The 17,295-nt window shown below is 41.5% G+C and overlaps 2 protein-coding genes across 2 annotated transcripts in view; one reads left to right on the forward strand and one right to left on the reverse strand.

Annotated features, from left to right (window-relative positions):
* Positions 1 to 17,295, forward strand: part of LOC115823849 (uncharacterized) — a 664,236-nt gene that overhangs the window by 418,211 nt on the left and 228,730 nt on the right.
* Positions 1 to 17,295, reverse strand: part of LOC115824128 (uncharacterized) — a 247,675-nt gene that overhangs the window by 100,537 nt on the left and 129,843 nt on the right. The window contains 1 exon segment of the mRNA XM_030788234.1: positions 1,124 to 3,229. Within this exon segment, the coding sequence (XP_030644094.1) occupies positions 1,124 to 3,229 (2,106 nt within the window).

The raw sequence follows: 17,295 nt of genomic DNA on the forward strand, positions 1-17,295 counted from the left end.
TAGTTCATATATGTGTGTTCGCATGCCTATGTATATGCATGTGTGTGTATGTACATACATATATGATGCAGAGTCACTGCAGAGTCTGTGTGGGTTAGCGATTACACAAAGTGAGGACGCAGACAAACCTAGAAGAAATGTAAATGAAGTCTGTGAAGAATGAGAGAAATCTTCCCCCTCTGTGGAGTTGGTAGAGGTTTGTGTTTATTAGGTGGATATCCACAGGGGTCCTGTTAAGTTATAGTTGGGAGAGGAGGGACAAAGAGGGGACTGGGCTGGTAAACGGACAGGCACACAGGGCCAGAGAGCTTAGTCCACGGCCAAAGCCAAAGATCCTATTGGTAGACGGCTCATCCTGGGAGTGTGAGCCTTCAGTGCTGAACGCGTGAACAGAAGAGGGCCGTCAGTTCTTCACTCAAAGAGTACCAGAGGAAGCACAGTACAGAGAAACAAAGAATGGAATCTCAATCCCAGATGAGCAGAATGAACAGTGGTCAGAACCTAAGATTTAATACTGAAATTTGGTCATAAAAACAAGAGCTGACACTTATTCACATTCGCTCACTTGCTTCAAATCTACATTTATTATCAGCAGACATAAATGTATCATGTAAAATAGTTCTACTTTTTGCTTTTGTGCTCAACTGATTTCTAGGTAGTATTTTTTTAACTGTCCTAAGTCTATCACTAACGGTTTAATCAAAGCACTATTATTAACTCATGAACAATAAACTTGGTATTTAGTAGTAACAGTGACAAAATGAATCCTGTCATTCTAATGTAACCTGAGGAACAATGACATGACATGTGTACGTATCTCTTCACACTGAACAGGTAACACACTGGCCCAAAATGCCACTGAACAGGTAACACACTGGTCCAAAATGCCACTGAACAGGAAACATACTGGTCCAAAATGCCACTGAACAGGTAACACACTGGTCCAAAATGCCACTGAAGAGGTAACACACTGGTCCAAAATCCCACTGAACAGGTAACACACTGGTCCAAAATCACACTGAACAGGTAACAGACTGGTCCAAAATCACACTGAACAGGTAACAGACTGGTCCAAAATCACACTGAACAGGTAACAGACTGGTAACACGCTGTGTGACTGCACTTGTGTTTTTTAAGCTTCAATGCATAACTGAAGCTCTTCCCACACTGGGAGCAGTGGTATGGCTTTTCCCCTGTGTGAATGCGCTGGTGTGATTGAAGAACTGATGACTGACTGAAGCTCTTCCCACACTGGGAGCAGTGGTATGGCTTTTCCCCTGTGTGAATGCGCTGGTGTGATTGAAGAACTGATGACTGACTGAAGCTCTTCCCACACTGGGAGCAGTGGTATGGCTTTTCCCCTGTGTGAATGCGCTGGTGTGATTGAAGAATTGATGACTGACTGAAGCTCTTCCCACACTGGGAGCAGTGGTATGGCTTTTCCCCTGTGTGAATGCGCTGGTGTGATTGAAGAATTGATGACCGACTGAAGCTCTTCCCACACTGGGAGCAGTGGTATGGCTTTTCCCCTGTGTGACTGCGCTGGTGTCTTACAAGACCTGATGAATCACTGAAGCTCTTCCCACACTGGGAGCAGTGGTACGGCCTCTCCCCCGTGTGAATGCACTGGTGGGATTGGAGATTTGATGAATTCCTGAAGCTCTTCCCACACTGGGAGCACTGGTATGGCCTCTCCCCCGTGTGAATGCGCTGGTGTCTTCTAAGAACTGACAACTGTTTGAAGCTCTTCCCACACTGGGAGCAGTGGTATGGCCTCTCCCCCGTGTGAATGCGCTGGTGTGATTGAAGATTTGATAACTGGTTGAAGCTCTTCCCACACTGGGAGCAGTGGTATGGCCTCTCCCCTGTGTGAATGCGCTGGTGTCTTTGAAGAGCTGACAACTGTTTGAAGCTCTTCCCACACTGGGAGCAGTGGTATGGCCTCTCCCCTGTGTGAATGCGCTGGTGTCTTTGAAGAACTGACAACTGTTTGAAGCTCTTCCCACACTGGGAGCAGTGGTATGGCCTCTCCCCTGTGTGAATGCGCTGGTGTCTTTGAAGAACTGACAACTGTTTGAAGCTCTTCCCACACTGGGAGCAGTGGTATGGCCTCTCCCCTGTGTGACTGCGCTGGTGTCTTACAAGACCTGATGAATTACTGAAGCTCTTCCCACACTGGGAGCAGTGGTATGGCTTTTCCCCTGTGTGAATGCGCTGGTGTCTTCTAAGAGCTGATGAATCACTGAAGCTCTTCCCACACTGGGAGCAGTGGTATGGCTTTTCCCCTGTGTGAATGCGCTGGTGTGATTGAAGAATTGATGACTGACTGAAGCTCTTCCCACACTGGGAGCAGTGGTATGGCTTTTCCCCTGTGTGAATGCGCTGGTGTGATTGAAGAATTGATGACCGACTGAAGCTCTTCCCACACTGGGAGCAGTGGTATGGCTTTTCCCCTGTGTGAATGCGCTGGTGTGATTGAAGAAATGATGACCGACTGAAGCTCTTCCCACACTGGGAGCAGTGGTATGGCTTTTCCCCTGTGTGAATGCGCTGGTGTGATTGAAGAAATGATGACCGACTGAAGCTCTTCCCACACTGGGAGCAGTGGTATGGCCTCTCCCCTGTGTGACTGCGCTGGTGTCTTACAAGACCTGATGAATTACTAAAGCTCTTCCCACACTGGGAGCAGTGGTATGGCTTTTCCCCTGTGTGAATGCGCTGGTGTCTTACAAGACCTGATGAATTACTAAAGCTCTTCCCACACTGGGAGCAGTGGTATGGCTTTTCCCCTGTGTGAATGCGCTGGTGTCTTACAAGACCTGATGAATTACTAAAGCTCTTCCCACACTGGGAGCAGTGGTATGGCTTTTCCCCTGTGTGAATGTGCTTGTGTGATTGGAGATTTGATGACTGACTGAAGCTCTTCCCACACTGGGAGCAGTGGTATGACTTCTCCCCCGTGTGAATGCGCTGGTGTCTTTGAAGAACTGACAACTGTTTGAAGCTCTTCCCACACTGGGAGCAGTGGTATGGCCTCTCCCCTGTGTGAATCCGTTGGTGTCTTTGAAGAACTGACAACTGTTTGAAGCTCTTCCCACACTGGGAGCAGTGGTATGGCCTCTCCCCCGTGTGAATGCGCTGGTGTATTCTAAGATCTGGTGACCGATTGAAACTCTTCCCACACTGGGAGCAGTGGTATGACTTCTCCCCTGTGTCAATGCGCTGGTGTCTTCTGATACACAGCTGGCTTCTGAGGCTCTTCCTGCGTGAAGAGTGTGTTGTGTTCTTCCCTGTCACTCTCTGTTTAGGTGTTAGGGCTCTTCTGACAGGGGAGCTCTTCCCAAACGAAGAGCGCCTTCTTTTCGTCTGGACAGTGGATTGTGCTGAAATGAATGTAATATCAGAGGATAACTGTTCTGGGCTCAGTGGCATGTCTTCTGATTTAATCTCTCTGGTCTTTAGTAAACTCAGGGACTCTTCAGGATGCCATGTCTTAATGAGGTTTTGCGAGGAAATGTGGCCTAAACAAAGAGAGGGACATGTCCACAACAGGACCAGAAAGTCACATCACAGCCTGGACAAAAATCTATAAACAACATTAAAAGACCAAACTGACATTAACCTCAGCATCAATTTAAAGTACAACTAAACCATTCTCTTAAAAAAAAAAAACAAAAAAAAACAAAACAAACAAAAAAAAACAAATGCAGGGAATTGAGTGGGAAAATAGGGGGGGAAAAAAATCATCTGTTACCTTTCTCAGGGGAAAATGGCTTGTCCCAGTGGCAGTCCGCTGGGTCGTCCTGGTCCTTGGTATATTCTTCTCCACACCAGACCAGCAGCTCCTCTCCAGCAGCGATGGGTCTACAGCTGCGGAACAGAACCCCCCCTTTGTACTGAAGAGCCACCAGATTCTGCTCTTCATCATTACGGGCACAGTTCACATACCTTAGAGAGAAAGAGAGAGAGTGTGATGAGGGAAAAGGTCAAGAGTGAGACATGAGGCAGATAAAGAGGTTTACATTGCACAAGAGAATACTAAGTTAAGGCAGAAAATGAGAAGAGGAATGGATGGATAAGTGAAGTCATGGATAAGTTAAGGATCAATTTAAAAAGTCACGTCTCTAAATGGAGTTTTCGTGTTTTTGTGACTCTGATTTAAGGGGACGCTCACTGCCTCTCATTGAACAAAACCATTGAACCAAATTTTACAATGAACAAGTGCCAGGAAAGATGAACAGAGTTGGAACAGACTAACACAATTGGAATGCTCTAATAGAGGAGGAATCCCAGCAGTAACACTAGCTGGTTGGGGTGTTGTCACGAGATTGGGTGGGTTTGTGTCCTGTGAGGGTCAAACAGACAAGTGTACACTCCCCACCATCTCACTCAGCGCTCTGTTCAGCATTGATGAGGCACCTACGCAGTGATGAGTGAATCCAGGAAACAGCACAGGTCTCCACCCCTGTTACGTTCCCATGGAGACGCCTGTGAGCTGGCAGGTGCCATAAAGTGGTAGTGGATGTGACATGTTTCTGAGGATACAGGCAGTATTCCTCACCCTACAAAGCATTGTGTGAGTGTGTGTGTTTGTATATGCGTGTGTTCTGTTATATAAAATCTCATTGAAAAGAAAATAATTAGAGATTCATGTATGGGTGCACAGCTTGCTCTTAAAATACATGCATCAAGTATGAAAACCCATGTGATCAGAGGATCTCCATGCTGATTGGTGTTTGTATAAATTCTGGTCTCATCTGGTCTGTGAGAACAGTGAATGTGAGGGGGTGTCATTCAGTCAGCGGTAAAGAGAAAACAGACCAATATCTGGAAGGTTGTAAGTTTGATTCCTGAGAATGTCTGAACACCAAAATACTGGACAGCAAGGTTTCCTCAGAGATATAGTTACCTCTGATACAAAACACAGTTAAGTTTTACCAGTGAACGTATGAATGTACACCGCCTGTACATTTAACATAAATATGTGAAAAATAAGGAACAGGAGTGATCTCTGTGCTCAGTATCTCACCTCATCCAGTTGGAAAAATTCTCTCTCTTCACATCAACACGATCTTCACACTGCTGACGTTTGAAGAGCTAAGGAAAAGAGGTTTTTCCTTCATAAATGTTGATTTGTTAAGTATACAGTCTTTCACTGCACATTTTATGACCAATTCCAGGTTTATGTCAGAGGTCTGATAGAGCGTGAAGTTCTCTGAATTGAGATGAGCGTAAAATAATTTGTTGAAGCTCCTACCAGCGGCTGATGACACAGAATATCGGTAAATGCAATGAAATAGGAATTTGGCTTCACTGCACAGAGCCCCAGTAAATGCCAACTGAAAACCTTCTTATATCATTAATTAATAGGTTCACTCACCACCCAGGAGTATCCACTGTCCTTGGTGTCTTCTCTGTCAGACATCTGGTCTTCATAGGGGCCAAAGTGTGTCCCTCTGGGTATAGTGTCACCCTGGTTAAACACGCCCAGCTCTGCATTTGGGATGTTTGACCTCCTGACCTCTAGTCCTGAGGGAAGGGTGCGTCTGGCTCTTTCTGTGACCCCTATGGGCACGGGGGTGTCGGGGATGAACGTGGGGGGGCCATGCACCTCACATTTACCAAAGAAGAAAGACCGGCAATCCTCACAGTCTGGGGAAATAAGGAAAAAAATATAAATAACAACAATAGACTTCAGTCAGACTAAAATACACTCTAAATATCAACAATAGACTTCAGTCAGACTAAAATGCACTCTAAATAACTACATTAGATTTCAGTCAGACTAAAATACACTCTAAATAACAACACCAGACTTTACTCGTCCTAAAAGGGCAGTCCTCACAGTCTGATAAGACCCAATACTCTCTGGGTATGGGACCATCAGTATAGAGACACAGTTCAGCATTCACACTGACATTTAACTCTATCGTGCCCGTTTTTACTTTTCATTTTCAGCAGCTGATGATGAAAAACATTTTGAATTTTCCTGAGAGTGCTTAAAAACCAAATATCTACCAAACATGCATCAGTCAAAAACATTATGATGTTGTAGAAACTGGGGAGTGTTTGACTTCTGCTTTTAACCACTGCACCCTTTACATGCAGAAAGAGAAAGAGAGAGAGAGAAAGAAAGAAAGAGAGAGAGAGAGAGAGAGAGAGAGACTACAGGATCAGTCCCAGAGATCTTGCCCTACACAGACAGTCTTTGTCTATGGGTTTCTCCTCCTCAGTGTATTTGATGCTAGGTCTGTTGGACGAGTCTCTTCCTCGGGTGTAACCGTTTGACTGTGAGATCTCCTCTTTCATCACGCCTGTCTTCAGCAGCTCTACAACACAAACACACAAACTGTACACACACACGCCAACCTTCCAACCTACACAAGCACAGAGAGGACCAGAATACAGAAGGAGGACACTCAGTGAAACAGGTGAGTGTTTCCTACCTGTGTCATGTGATTCAGGAAGAACTCCACACGACTGCCCCACAGATGTGGATGACATCTCCGTTTCATCAGTGGCCATCTTGTCACTTGTCTCCTGACTAATTACACGCATCCTGATTATTATAATTATTGGAATTGCAAAGAACCATGTGAGTAAATGCATACACCCTCATTAAGATAATCATCAAATTAATCAAGAGTATACACACTCTCATTCACACGCTCACTGCTCTTTATTTACACACATTTCCTATCAGAATAAGACAGATACATGATACAACAGAACAGAGGTAGAGGAAAATGAGGTTAAGACAAAGTACTCCTCTAAGATAAGATTAGTTTGAACCAAGACATTAAATGCCAGGCTAAATGTTACGTCATGTATAAATTAATTTATCAGCACACTTGCTAACTTATGGGAGGTCATCCATGCCAAAATTAAAATGAAAACCGTAAAATGAAAGTTCAAACCCCCGGTTTGACATTTCTTTTTCAATACCTGTGCGCACATATCCTGCCAAAATGAAAAATGAAATTAGATAACTCGATTTTTATTTTCATTTTCAAGACAAACACGAGTCTTTTCTGACAAAAATAAAAATAAAATTAAAATATCTTTTTGTAATTTCATTTTATTTGTTAGTCTTTTCCTTTGAACAGATTTGGCGGTACAAATCGGACAAAATGGAAACGAAAAGACAAAGTTGATAATCCTGTGGCAAAATCCCAGTTTGCGATTTAATTTTCGACATGGACGCGCTGTATCTGCCAAAATGAAAATGCAAAGGCAAAGCAGCATTGCGTTTTCGTTTCCCACTTTGCCTTTTCATTTTCGAGTTCGCCTATATGCAAATATATGTTAAGGAGAAATGGGCGTTACCGAAGACACGTGACCGCGAAAGTGCCCGAAAGCCTAATAGAGGTAACAATGGCGCATGCATTCTCAGAGACGGCGAGTGAGCTAAGTTAGCGAATTGTCAGGATGAAGACTTCGTTTTACTCAGAGTCGAAGTCATTTTAGATAGGCTTGGAGATATTGTCCGTGTCTTCGGTAACGCCCATTTCTCCTTAACATATATTTGCATATAGGCGAACTCGAAAATGAAAAGGCAAAGTGGGAAACGAAAACGCAATGCTGCTTTGCCTTTGCATTTTCATTTTGGCAGATACAGCGCGTTCATGTCGAAAATTAAATCGCAGGATATGTGCGCACAGGTTTTGAAAAAGAAATGTCAAACCGGGGTTTGAACTTTCATTTTACCGTTTTCATTTTCATTTTGGCACGGATTACCTCCCATACTAACTATTTACTGGCTGATCAATGAGAGAACTTTTCGTGAGCAGCTTTTCTAAAAGAATTACTTTAAAGGATCTGGATTTCAAACGTCTTCACTTAGAAAAACTAACGTAGAAAATTTAGCTTTTTACCTGAAGTTAACAATTGTCATCGGACTCATCGCCTGATCTTAGTTTAACAAACAGACGCAAAGTCTCAACCGTTGAACTACGGAAGCCCGTTCTCCCCACATTACAATTTTTGTTTTGCTTTATTGCGACCCTATTTTTCGCAATTCCGACATTATTTCTCAGATCTCAGAATCCCGACCTTATTTTTGAGAATTCCGACTATATTTCTTGCAATTCCGAATTTTCCCTAGTCTGACTTTTTTACACAATCAGGCAGCGTCGAGGAAGCTAAAGTAAGATATGTTATACACTTAATGCAATGAGCAGCTTACCAGTAGCAACATCTGGCCTCGGTAATAGGCTTCGTCGTCCAAACCCCCAGTACTTGGTAGTTTTGTCGAAATCGAAATTTTTTATACAAGAAATGGGAACAACAGCCCGATAATTATCTTCCAAGTACCTTACCAGAGCAAACTTTTTTTTCCTGTGAACTAAGGCTAACTGTAGGCTGCAACTGTAATTCTGCGTTTTAACTGTAGAACGAAATTAGTGGGTTTTGGTTGCTTGCCTTCGTGGGACATTACAGCAAGGATTTTTGAATACACCAATCAGATTACTCAAGAGGGGCCAGAAGCCACGCCCCGTTCCCAGGTCTCTCTTCAGTCAAGACGGAGGACAAGCTGATCGTGTAATCAAAATGCTTGCTCTGATGTAATATAATTGTTTCAGTAAGTAGTGATCATGTCCAAATAAACAGTGTGTGCACTTCCACTGCGTGAAAAGAGGTGTATCCGCACTGGAATACTCCTGTATATTCCCGGATACTCCGCAGCATAGAATACTCCTAAATATGTGCCAGGTTTGGGGGTCTGCCTAGAGCCCATAGTTGCCATGGTGAATAATCCCTTGGGGGTGCTTGCAAGGGAACATTTGCACTTCACACCTTGGGCCACCGGGTATCCTGCAATTGGTCAGAAGTCTTACTTTGGATTGGTGGAGCAATGTCTTGCTTCTCCTCTTAAACCCTTCCCCATTGGTCCATTGTGTCCCCAGACATGATTTCATATGGATTATATTACTAATATATATGTTGTTGTTATTATTATTATTAATGGTGGTGTTGTTTTATGTTCTTAGGTAGATTGTATAGATAGCGTGTTATTCTTCTGTTTTTACTCTATCACGAGAAAACAAAGTCAAAATTTGAATGTGAAGTGATGGCATCTTAGGGCTTCCAGAATAAAGGCTTAGCTGCTTGTCAGATTAAATGCTGTTTATCGTCAACCCCAGCTGAGCCCCCTGCTGTTTTGTCATTCTTTATATTGTCTACTTGTTGTGTCTCATTTTCATTATTGCTGTATTGTTTGTAATTTGCCCACTGGGTTGGCACCTATTGCACACCTAGCTGGCCTAGAAGGGGTCTAGCCTATTGTTCCATTTCTTACGGAACCAACAACTTACTAATCTGACCTCACGCTGACAACTTTAGGCCATCAGAGTATGTGCCCCCACTGTAACTTGGGAGAAAATGTCTGACGCACCACCCAAACCATTTCAGGTGACTTCTTTTACCTCCCCAGGACTGACTAAAAACCTCTCATCACTCTGGTCAACAGCCTGACCTTGGCATGAGGGGTCACATATTCTGATAGCTGTCGTCAGAATATGTGACCCAACTGTAACTTAGGAGAAAATGCCTGACACACCACCCAAACCATTTCAGGTGACTCTGCCCTTCTCATGTATAACTAAAACAATTTTTCCACAAATATAAGATGATCACATCAGATGATTTCCACAAATAATATAAATGCACCATTTAGTACCACTGCATAGTGCAACAGACATGTTATGATATTAGTAAAAACAATGCATTAATTTACAATGAGGTGTTTTAATGTTTTGTTACAAAAGCTTTGTGATACAAATTATATAGTGACATAAAAAATGATAATGCAAAAAATCTGTACAACTTTAACATTTTCATTTAACTTTAACTTAACTTCACACTTTAACTTAACAATTTAACAATAACTTAATATTACTATAACTTAACCAATAACTTTAATATTAAACATCAGAAAGGGAGGGGAGGGGGAGATCAAGATCGGCACACCGCACAGCTGTACGACTTCATGGGGTCAGGCCTTCCAACACACTGCATGTGGAACCACCGGTCACACATGTCACACTGGATCTGTAACAACAAATGTCATAGCAAAAAAGCAACATTTTCAGGGTGAATATCTGAGATACAGCACAACATATAGCTATGATATATAAATATATACATATATGTGTGTGTGAGTGTGTATATATGTATGTATGTATATGTACATACATACAGCGATGGAATGCCTTATTTTAAAAAGAGATTTTTTACCCAAGTAGTTGACAGTGGTTGAAGACAATTTGACTTATCAATAAATTGTATCAATGTATTAACTGTTGTGTTTTCACACATACACAACTTTAACGCAGGACACAGAAATAAAGTTGACCTTGACTTTACTGTATCTGTCTCCTTCAATCAGTCATTAACAAGGACTACTTTCTATATATCAGTTAACATATCAATGTGCAGCCTCAACACTACATATTAATAGCATCACAGAACACAAAATAGTACCTTCAGTATCAGTGACTAAGAGTAGTTCTTACATGAACATAACATTAATCATTTAAGAAATGTATTATATGATTATTATATGATTTCATTTGAGAAGGTCAGAGGTTCCTCTGCAAGTATTTTCTCTGCATACTAATATGACATAAGTTTAAAAAACTCATTGGTCAGTGCATAGTGCAGCTGTAACATATAAACCACCAAACTGTTGATGTAAGAGAGACAAAAAATGTAAACATTTTTTTAAATACTTTACAGGTTTGGTAAAAGTAGACATAGTATGACAGACAAAAACATAAACTTACTTTCAGGACAAACACTCCACATGAGGTGGCATCCCTTTGCAGACTGTGTGGGTCTGTGCTGGCTGTCCACCTGGATACCTGGCAGCCTCGTTTTCTGATGAAGGCCCTGACAGGTATACAAAAAGTAAAATAGGACAATGACGTATTTTCAAATATTTTGGTTTGGTTTTGAAAAAGGGGCACTTTTTGTATCAGGGTTTCAACAGTTACCTTGTGGACTCCAAACACTGTTTGACTTTGAGGGAATCATTTCCCATGGGATCCACCACAAGGCTCCTTCTCTCAGAGGGAAAGATTGCCTGTAGAATTGGGTATAAGTCACATATGCTTACACTGCTACTGGAAAAATTGTAGCTCTCAACAAAGGTCAGCGCTCCACAGGACAAGGTACTTGCACCCAAAATGACGCTGAACTTTGTTGAATCACACTAAAAAAAGATCATGAGCATTTACAAAATCACTTAAATAGAATCATGAAAGTATAATCCACTTAAAAAACATTACAATAAAATAAACGCCTCTCCTATGTCTACCTTCAATCTTGAGCCCCTTCCCTCCCACATACGCGTCATTTCAAATGAGTCGATGTGAAGTGCCACCCAATAACCACGTATCTGGTTATTTGTTCTGACTGTGTGGGCCATGTATGCTTTGATCACCTGAGGGACAGGTAAATATTGAGTATACAAATGTAATTTACTTAAGCATATCTAGCATTTCGCTGGAGAAAATTTAGATACAACTCAAGTAGACAAATGTTCCACTCCATTCAGTAATACAGCTCGCCTCACTCTCGAGCTCTTGATTGGGAGCTGTCCTGGCAATGTCCCAATAAAACAGTTGATAGGGACCCATTTTTGATAGGAGGACATGTGAATTTTTTTGCCTCCCCAGACGTCTTTCATGCCTTTGTGTGACATAAAACAAGAATTAAAACAAATTTAATGAGGTCTATCACAGTGTCAGTTACTATTTAAGCTTATGAAATCTAATGTGAAATATGAATGTGTATGTGAATGTGAAAATATGTTGAAATCTTACACTTAAGTGAAGTACAAGAACTTCACATGGAAATGGTTACCTTTATTTAAACAGAAATGCATTTGAGAGATAGCTCATCCAAGTTACATACACTTTTCATGAAAGGAGGTCACATCAGATGATTCTCTAGCTGAAGGTGGACAGGGGTCTGCAGCCAGAGGTGGAGAGGGTTCCACAGCCAGAGGTGGAGAGGGGTCTGCAGCCGGAGGTGGAGAGGGTTCCGCAGCTGGAGGGCGAGAGGAGGTGACATCAGGTGTCTGAGAGAGGGGGGAATGATGATGCCCCTTCAATTTGTGAGGTATCCTTGGGGTCTCCTCATGGTGATTTTTGAGGTGGTCAGTGTTGACCTTGCATATGGACCGACCGTCTTTATCCACAAGATCAACACTTTTCCCCTCTATTTTTGCTACCACAAAGGGACCAAAATAATCTGGGTCCAGTTTTTCCCCTTTGCGCTGTTCGGTGCGGACGTTCCTTCTCCACACCATGTCCCCCACCTGTAGGCTTTGGTGTCCCTTTTTAGAGAGCTTTCTCCTGGTTCTGCCATGCACTTTTTCGACATTGCTCTCAACAATGTTCATAATTTTTTCATGCCGTTCAATGTCAATGGCCACCTTTACTTTGGCATAGTCATCCTCAAAGAACCATCAGCCTATGGAAACATGTTAGTAATGATTTTATTGTACATAGCATAACTATGTGATATCATTTTTTAAAACGATGTGCCATATGATTTACACAAAATTAGGAGACATAAAATATGTAATTTTTCAATTTCACCTGATAATTTTCTGGGACTTCAGATGGGTACCGTGCTTCTCTCCCAAACGTCAGATAATATGGTGAGAACTGTGTTGTGAGCTGTTTCTTTGTGCGCAGCCCAAACATGACGGCCTCCAAATATCAGTCCCAGGTATTGGGCTTGTCCTCCACCAGCTTTGCAAGAGTTCTAAAAAATTAAGTGGCCAAAATATCGAAATATGATGGGAAGGCTTACACAAATATATATATATATATACTCCCAAGTTACAGTGGGGTCGCATATTCTGACAACAGCTGTCAGAATATGTGACCCCTCGTGCCAAGGTCAGGCTGTTGACCAAAGTGATGACAGTTTTTTTTTAAGGTAATTTAAATAGTGAGTTATGTGACTGCACTTATTGTATCTTCCCAATAGTTAAATAGTTTTATTCATTCCACATTATCAGCCCAAGTGCCATTGCTCATAATTCTGGATTTGCTGTATCTAAAATAAAATGTATGTGATAACTGAATCTGATGATTGTGAGAGTCAATTTATGTTTCATTAATACTAAAATATTTGCCTTTACTAATTTGCACAATGCAATGTGACAATGTCTAGTTAGCTAAATGTTAATTTACCCGTTGAACGGGTCACCTTAGCCATCATCGCAACCATTGCCCCCCCTGAGAGATTTGGCAGGAGTCGCCACTGCAATAGGTGCCAACCCAGTGGGCAAATTACAAACAGCACAGCGATAATGAAAATGAGAACACAACAAGCAGACAATATAAAGAATGACAAAACAGCAGGGGGCTCAGCTGGGTTTCACGATCAACAGCATGAAATCAACAGCATTTAATCTAACAAGCAGCTAAGCCTTTATTATGGAAGCCCTAAGATGCCATCAGTTCACATTTAAATTTTGACTCCGTTTTCTCGTGATAACGCATTATTCTTCTGTGTTTACTCGAGATCTCGAGTTATTTAAGTCATTGTCACGAAATAACGAAATTTGTTTTCCCGTGATAATGACATAATTTACTCGATTTCTCGGGAAAACGGTGAATTGTTTATAGTTTCGTCATTTCATGATAATGACATCCAGTCGAGGAAACAAAGAAAAATAACACGTTATCACGAGAAATTAAATATAAATCCACAGCTTCTCATGGCTTCCGTACTTCATGATGTGATAAACCAGCATTTGTAAACAAATAACTCCGCACTGCATTCACTTTTGTTTGTTTACAGTCTATGAGCTTACGCTGTTTGCGTAACGAACTTGTCTGTGCGAGCGATTTGAAGCTGCCCAGTAGCAACAGCGCTCACTAGGGTAACAGAATTCGATGGTCACAGACTTGGGTGTAACACCGGTCTACTAATAACCGGCTCATCTGTTCATTATCTCTCTCTGTATATCTGTAACTTCCTTATCGTGTTCCGTGTTTATGTTTTACTTAGTACCTGTGTGCTGTATCTACCCGCCTGGAAGACATTAAACTTTTCTTTAATTACAACTGCTTTTGCGTCCTGCCTAGTAGGTCAAACCAGCACGGCGCTTCCAGTGAGACGTCACAGCGTTCAAATGACCGGCGCTCGGCGTTTCTAGTGTTAATGTGAACACGATATTGGACATTTCAAAAGAAGTAGACAGGCAGGAACGAAAATCGGACACATGTAAATAAATAAATGAATGAATAAATAAATAAATAATCGGAAATGGTCGTTATGTCCCGCGGTGTAAATGTAGCTACATGTTTATGTGGTAATGAAGTCACAAGGGAAGTCATCAGATATCTGAAACATTTGCTTTGAATTAAATGACGATGACAAAACACGACATACGTTGTTCTGTTTAATTAGCTGAGCTTGTGTATTGGAGTAGGAAGGTTATTGTAATGGAATCGGAAGTTTTCTTATTAGCACGATCAAAGCAGTCCATGTCGAATGTAGCTTAATGCTGGTGAATGTCACACATTCCCTTTGTCCATTTTTATTTTGGGTTTCATCGACTCCTCCCAAAAAAAACACGTGTCTTTATCGTAATTACTGAAAGAAAACTATTGAGGTTGTAGGCATTTTCTATTTTTGCGTATGTGTGTGTGTGTAGCGGACTCAAACACAAGGCCAACGGTTGTGTTGGTGCCACATATTTAATGATTTAATAAAGGCCTGAAAATACACGCAGATATATTTTATAAACTTGGTGAATGGCTGCACAAGTGCTTAGCATAGAGCTAACACGGAGAATCTCATCATAGTAAAGAATTCGCTACTTCTGTTAACATTCAATACATGTTTTGTTTCTAATTAGCTTTAAACAGACACCATTCATCAAGCAAAATAACAGGTCTTTTGCACAGTTATTATCCAACAGGTGAAAGAAAAACACACATATTCACTCACGTTCTCATTCACCACAATGAAATGTACACTCACACGAGCCATTTTCATTCATTTCACATTTGCGCTAGCCGCCAGCCCGAGAATTACTGTACTAATCAATACGGTACCGTCTAGAAAACATTTAACGTTTAACACGGTAAACACAAACAAGGACTACCACGCCATCACGGTAAATTAGTTCACTCAGACATCACCAGCTCACCTGAAAATACACACAGATATATTTTATAAACTTGGTGAATGGCTGCACAAGTGCTTAGCATAGAGCTAACACGGAGAATTTTAGCATAGTAATGAATTCGCTCGATACCCCGTGACAAGCAACACGTGGGGCACTGACTAGTGCGCCACTGCCACCTACTGGGCGCCAATGAACTTGCTGGTAATAAACAACAAAGAATTGTACGGAATATTTATATGGGCTGTCGACTCCAAACTCGTCTGCTGAATTTAAAGAAAGAACGGATTACATAATGTCTCACTGTGCTACATGTGTTTTTAAAATGTTCGTGTGGAAGACGCTGTGATGGTGTGCGCGTGCATGTTTACCTGACAGCTTAAAAACAAAAGTGTTAAAGAAGTTGTTATATATTTGTTATTAATGTGCAATGCAACTTGAATTTATGGAAGACTGTAGCCAAGCGATTAAAAAAGCAGGGAAATGAATTGATTTTGATGAAAAAAAAAATCAATAAAGAAATCGTTCTTATTTGTTTGTTTATTCATCAAGTGGTTATTCTTCCGCTAAAAAACATACTAAAACTATATGGAATTAAAGGTGATTGTGACGTGACGTTAACATTCTATTCTAGAGTTCGTAATAAAGCTGTAGGCGATGAAAAGTGCATAGCTTTCAAGATCGAAGCAAAACGTTTCATAGAAGCAGAGCGACTTCAATCGACGGACACGGTGCCATTCATTTACTGAGAAATAGGTAAGGTGTGTTTGACGGTTTTTACTCAACACGCTGTGAAATCTATCTATCTATCTATCTATCTATCTATCTATCTATCTATCTATCTATCTATATTGTCCTATCCTAGATGCCAAAATCGCAGCTTATAATGAGCTCAGGAATTATTAGCGACGTTTCCCATGATGAGAACATGAAAAAAACACAGGTGAGGTCGACAGTTCTTGGTGACTTACAAAGCAGAAGCAAAAGTATTTTAGACTTGCTAAGAATCAGTACAAAAGGCTGAAGTTTTCTATTGATCTCGCCAAGGTGCTAGCGTCCCCAGTGGCCGTTACTGCAGCCAGAATCAATTCAAAGGGGCTGAAAGACATGCGCACTTTCGCCGACCTTTTCAAACCAGCAGCCGACGGCCAGAGACCTGAAATTAGTTATGACACCATGGAGATATGCAAACTGACTCACATGCACACACACACCCCAAACCAGGTTTAACATGTTTATATTCATATATAATCTGTTTGTTAAAATTGCACAAGTAAATGTAGTCATTCTAATACAGTTGAATTGACCCAGCTTATCACAGTTTACTGCACAGCTGGACAAGAGCCTGAGTGTTTTTCTCTCCTCTCATTCTCTCAGTTCACCAACTTTGGCACACAGCAGGTGCCCACGGACATTCCCGGTGAATGTGTGACTGAAAAAATGGAAGGGAAAAAGACAGTCCTGAAGGAATGTGTCACAGGCTATGGAGTGCACCAAAAAACACAGGTGAGGTCGCCCATGTGCAGTGACCAGCGGCAAACAACAGTGTGTAAGACTTGTAGATGAGGTTATAAGTTGAATTTTTTGGGACTTTGCAGAAGCTTCTCCATAAGGTGAACATTATCCTGGACAAAGTGACGGCCAGCAAATTTGAAGAGTTAATGGTTCGTCTGATGGCCCTTTCGGTGAACACTGAGGAGAAGCTGCAAATGCTGGTGGCTGTCATCCATGAGAAGGCCATGGAGGAGACAGCCATATGTAATGTATTTGCAAAAATGTGTCACTCCCTGGCTAAGGTATGTTTTGTAATAGGAGATAGACTTGTAATGTGAACTTGCTCCAAGTCCTGCATGTATAAATATGTATACACAATCACACAAACAGGCGTACTACAATCTCTATAGGAGTCTACAATTGCATATAACTGCTTTGTTTGAAAATTGGATACAAATATTGAATCATTCTGATTCATGTGACAAAACTGACTCAAAGTGACATAACCTTCTTCTGCCATTTGTTTTGAATGTGTATGAAGAGTTTCAGAGTTGAAAGTGTTTAGCAGTTTTGTGGTTACATATGGGTTCAGGAGTGTACATGTATGTGTAATTGATGTGTTTTTCCTAAGCATTCACCTCTCTGTG

The sequence above is a fragment of the Chanos chanos genome, chromosome 11 (genome assembly GCF_902362185.1).
Source record: "Chanos chanos chromosome 11, fChaCha1.1, whole genome shotgun sequence".
Classification (NCBI taxonomy): domain Eukaryota; kingdom Metazoa; phylum Chordata; class Actinopteri; order Gonorynchiformes; family Chanidae; genus Chanos; species Chanos chanos.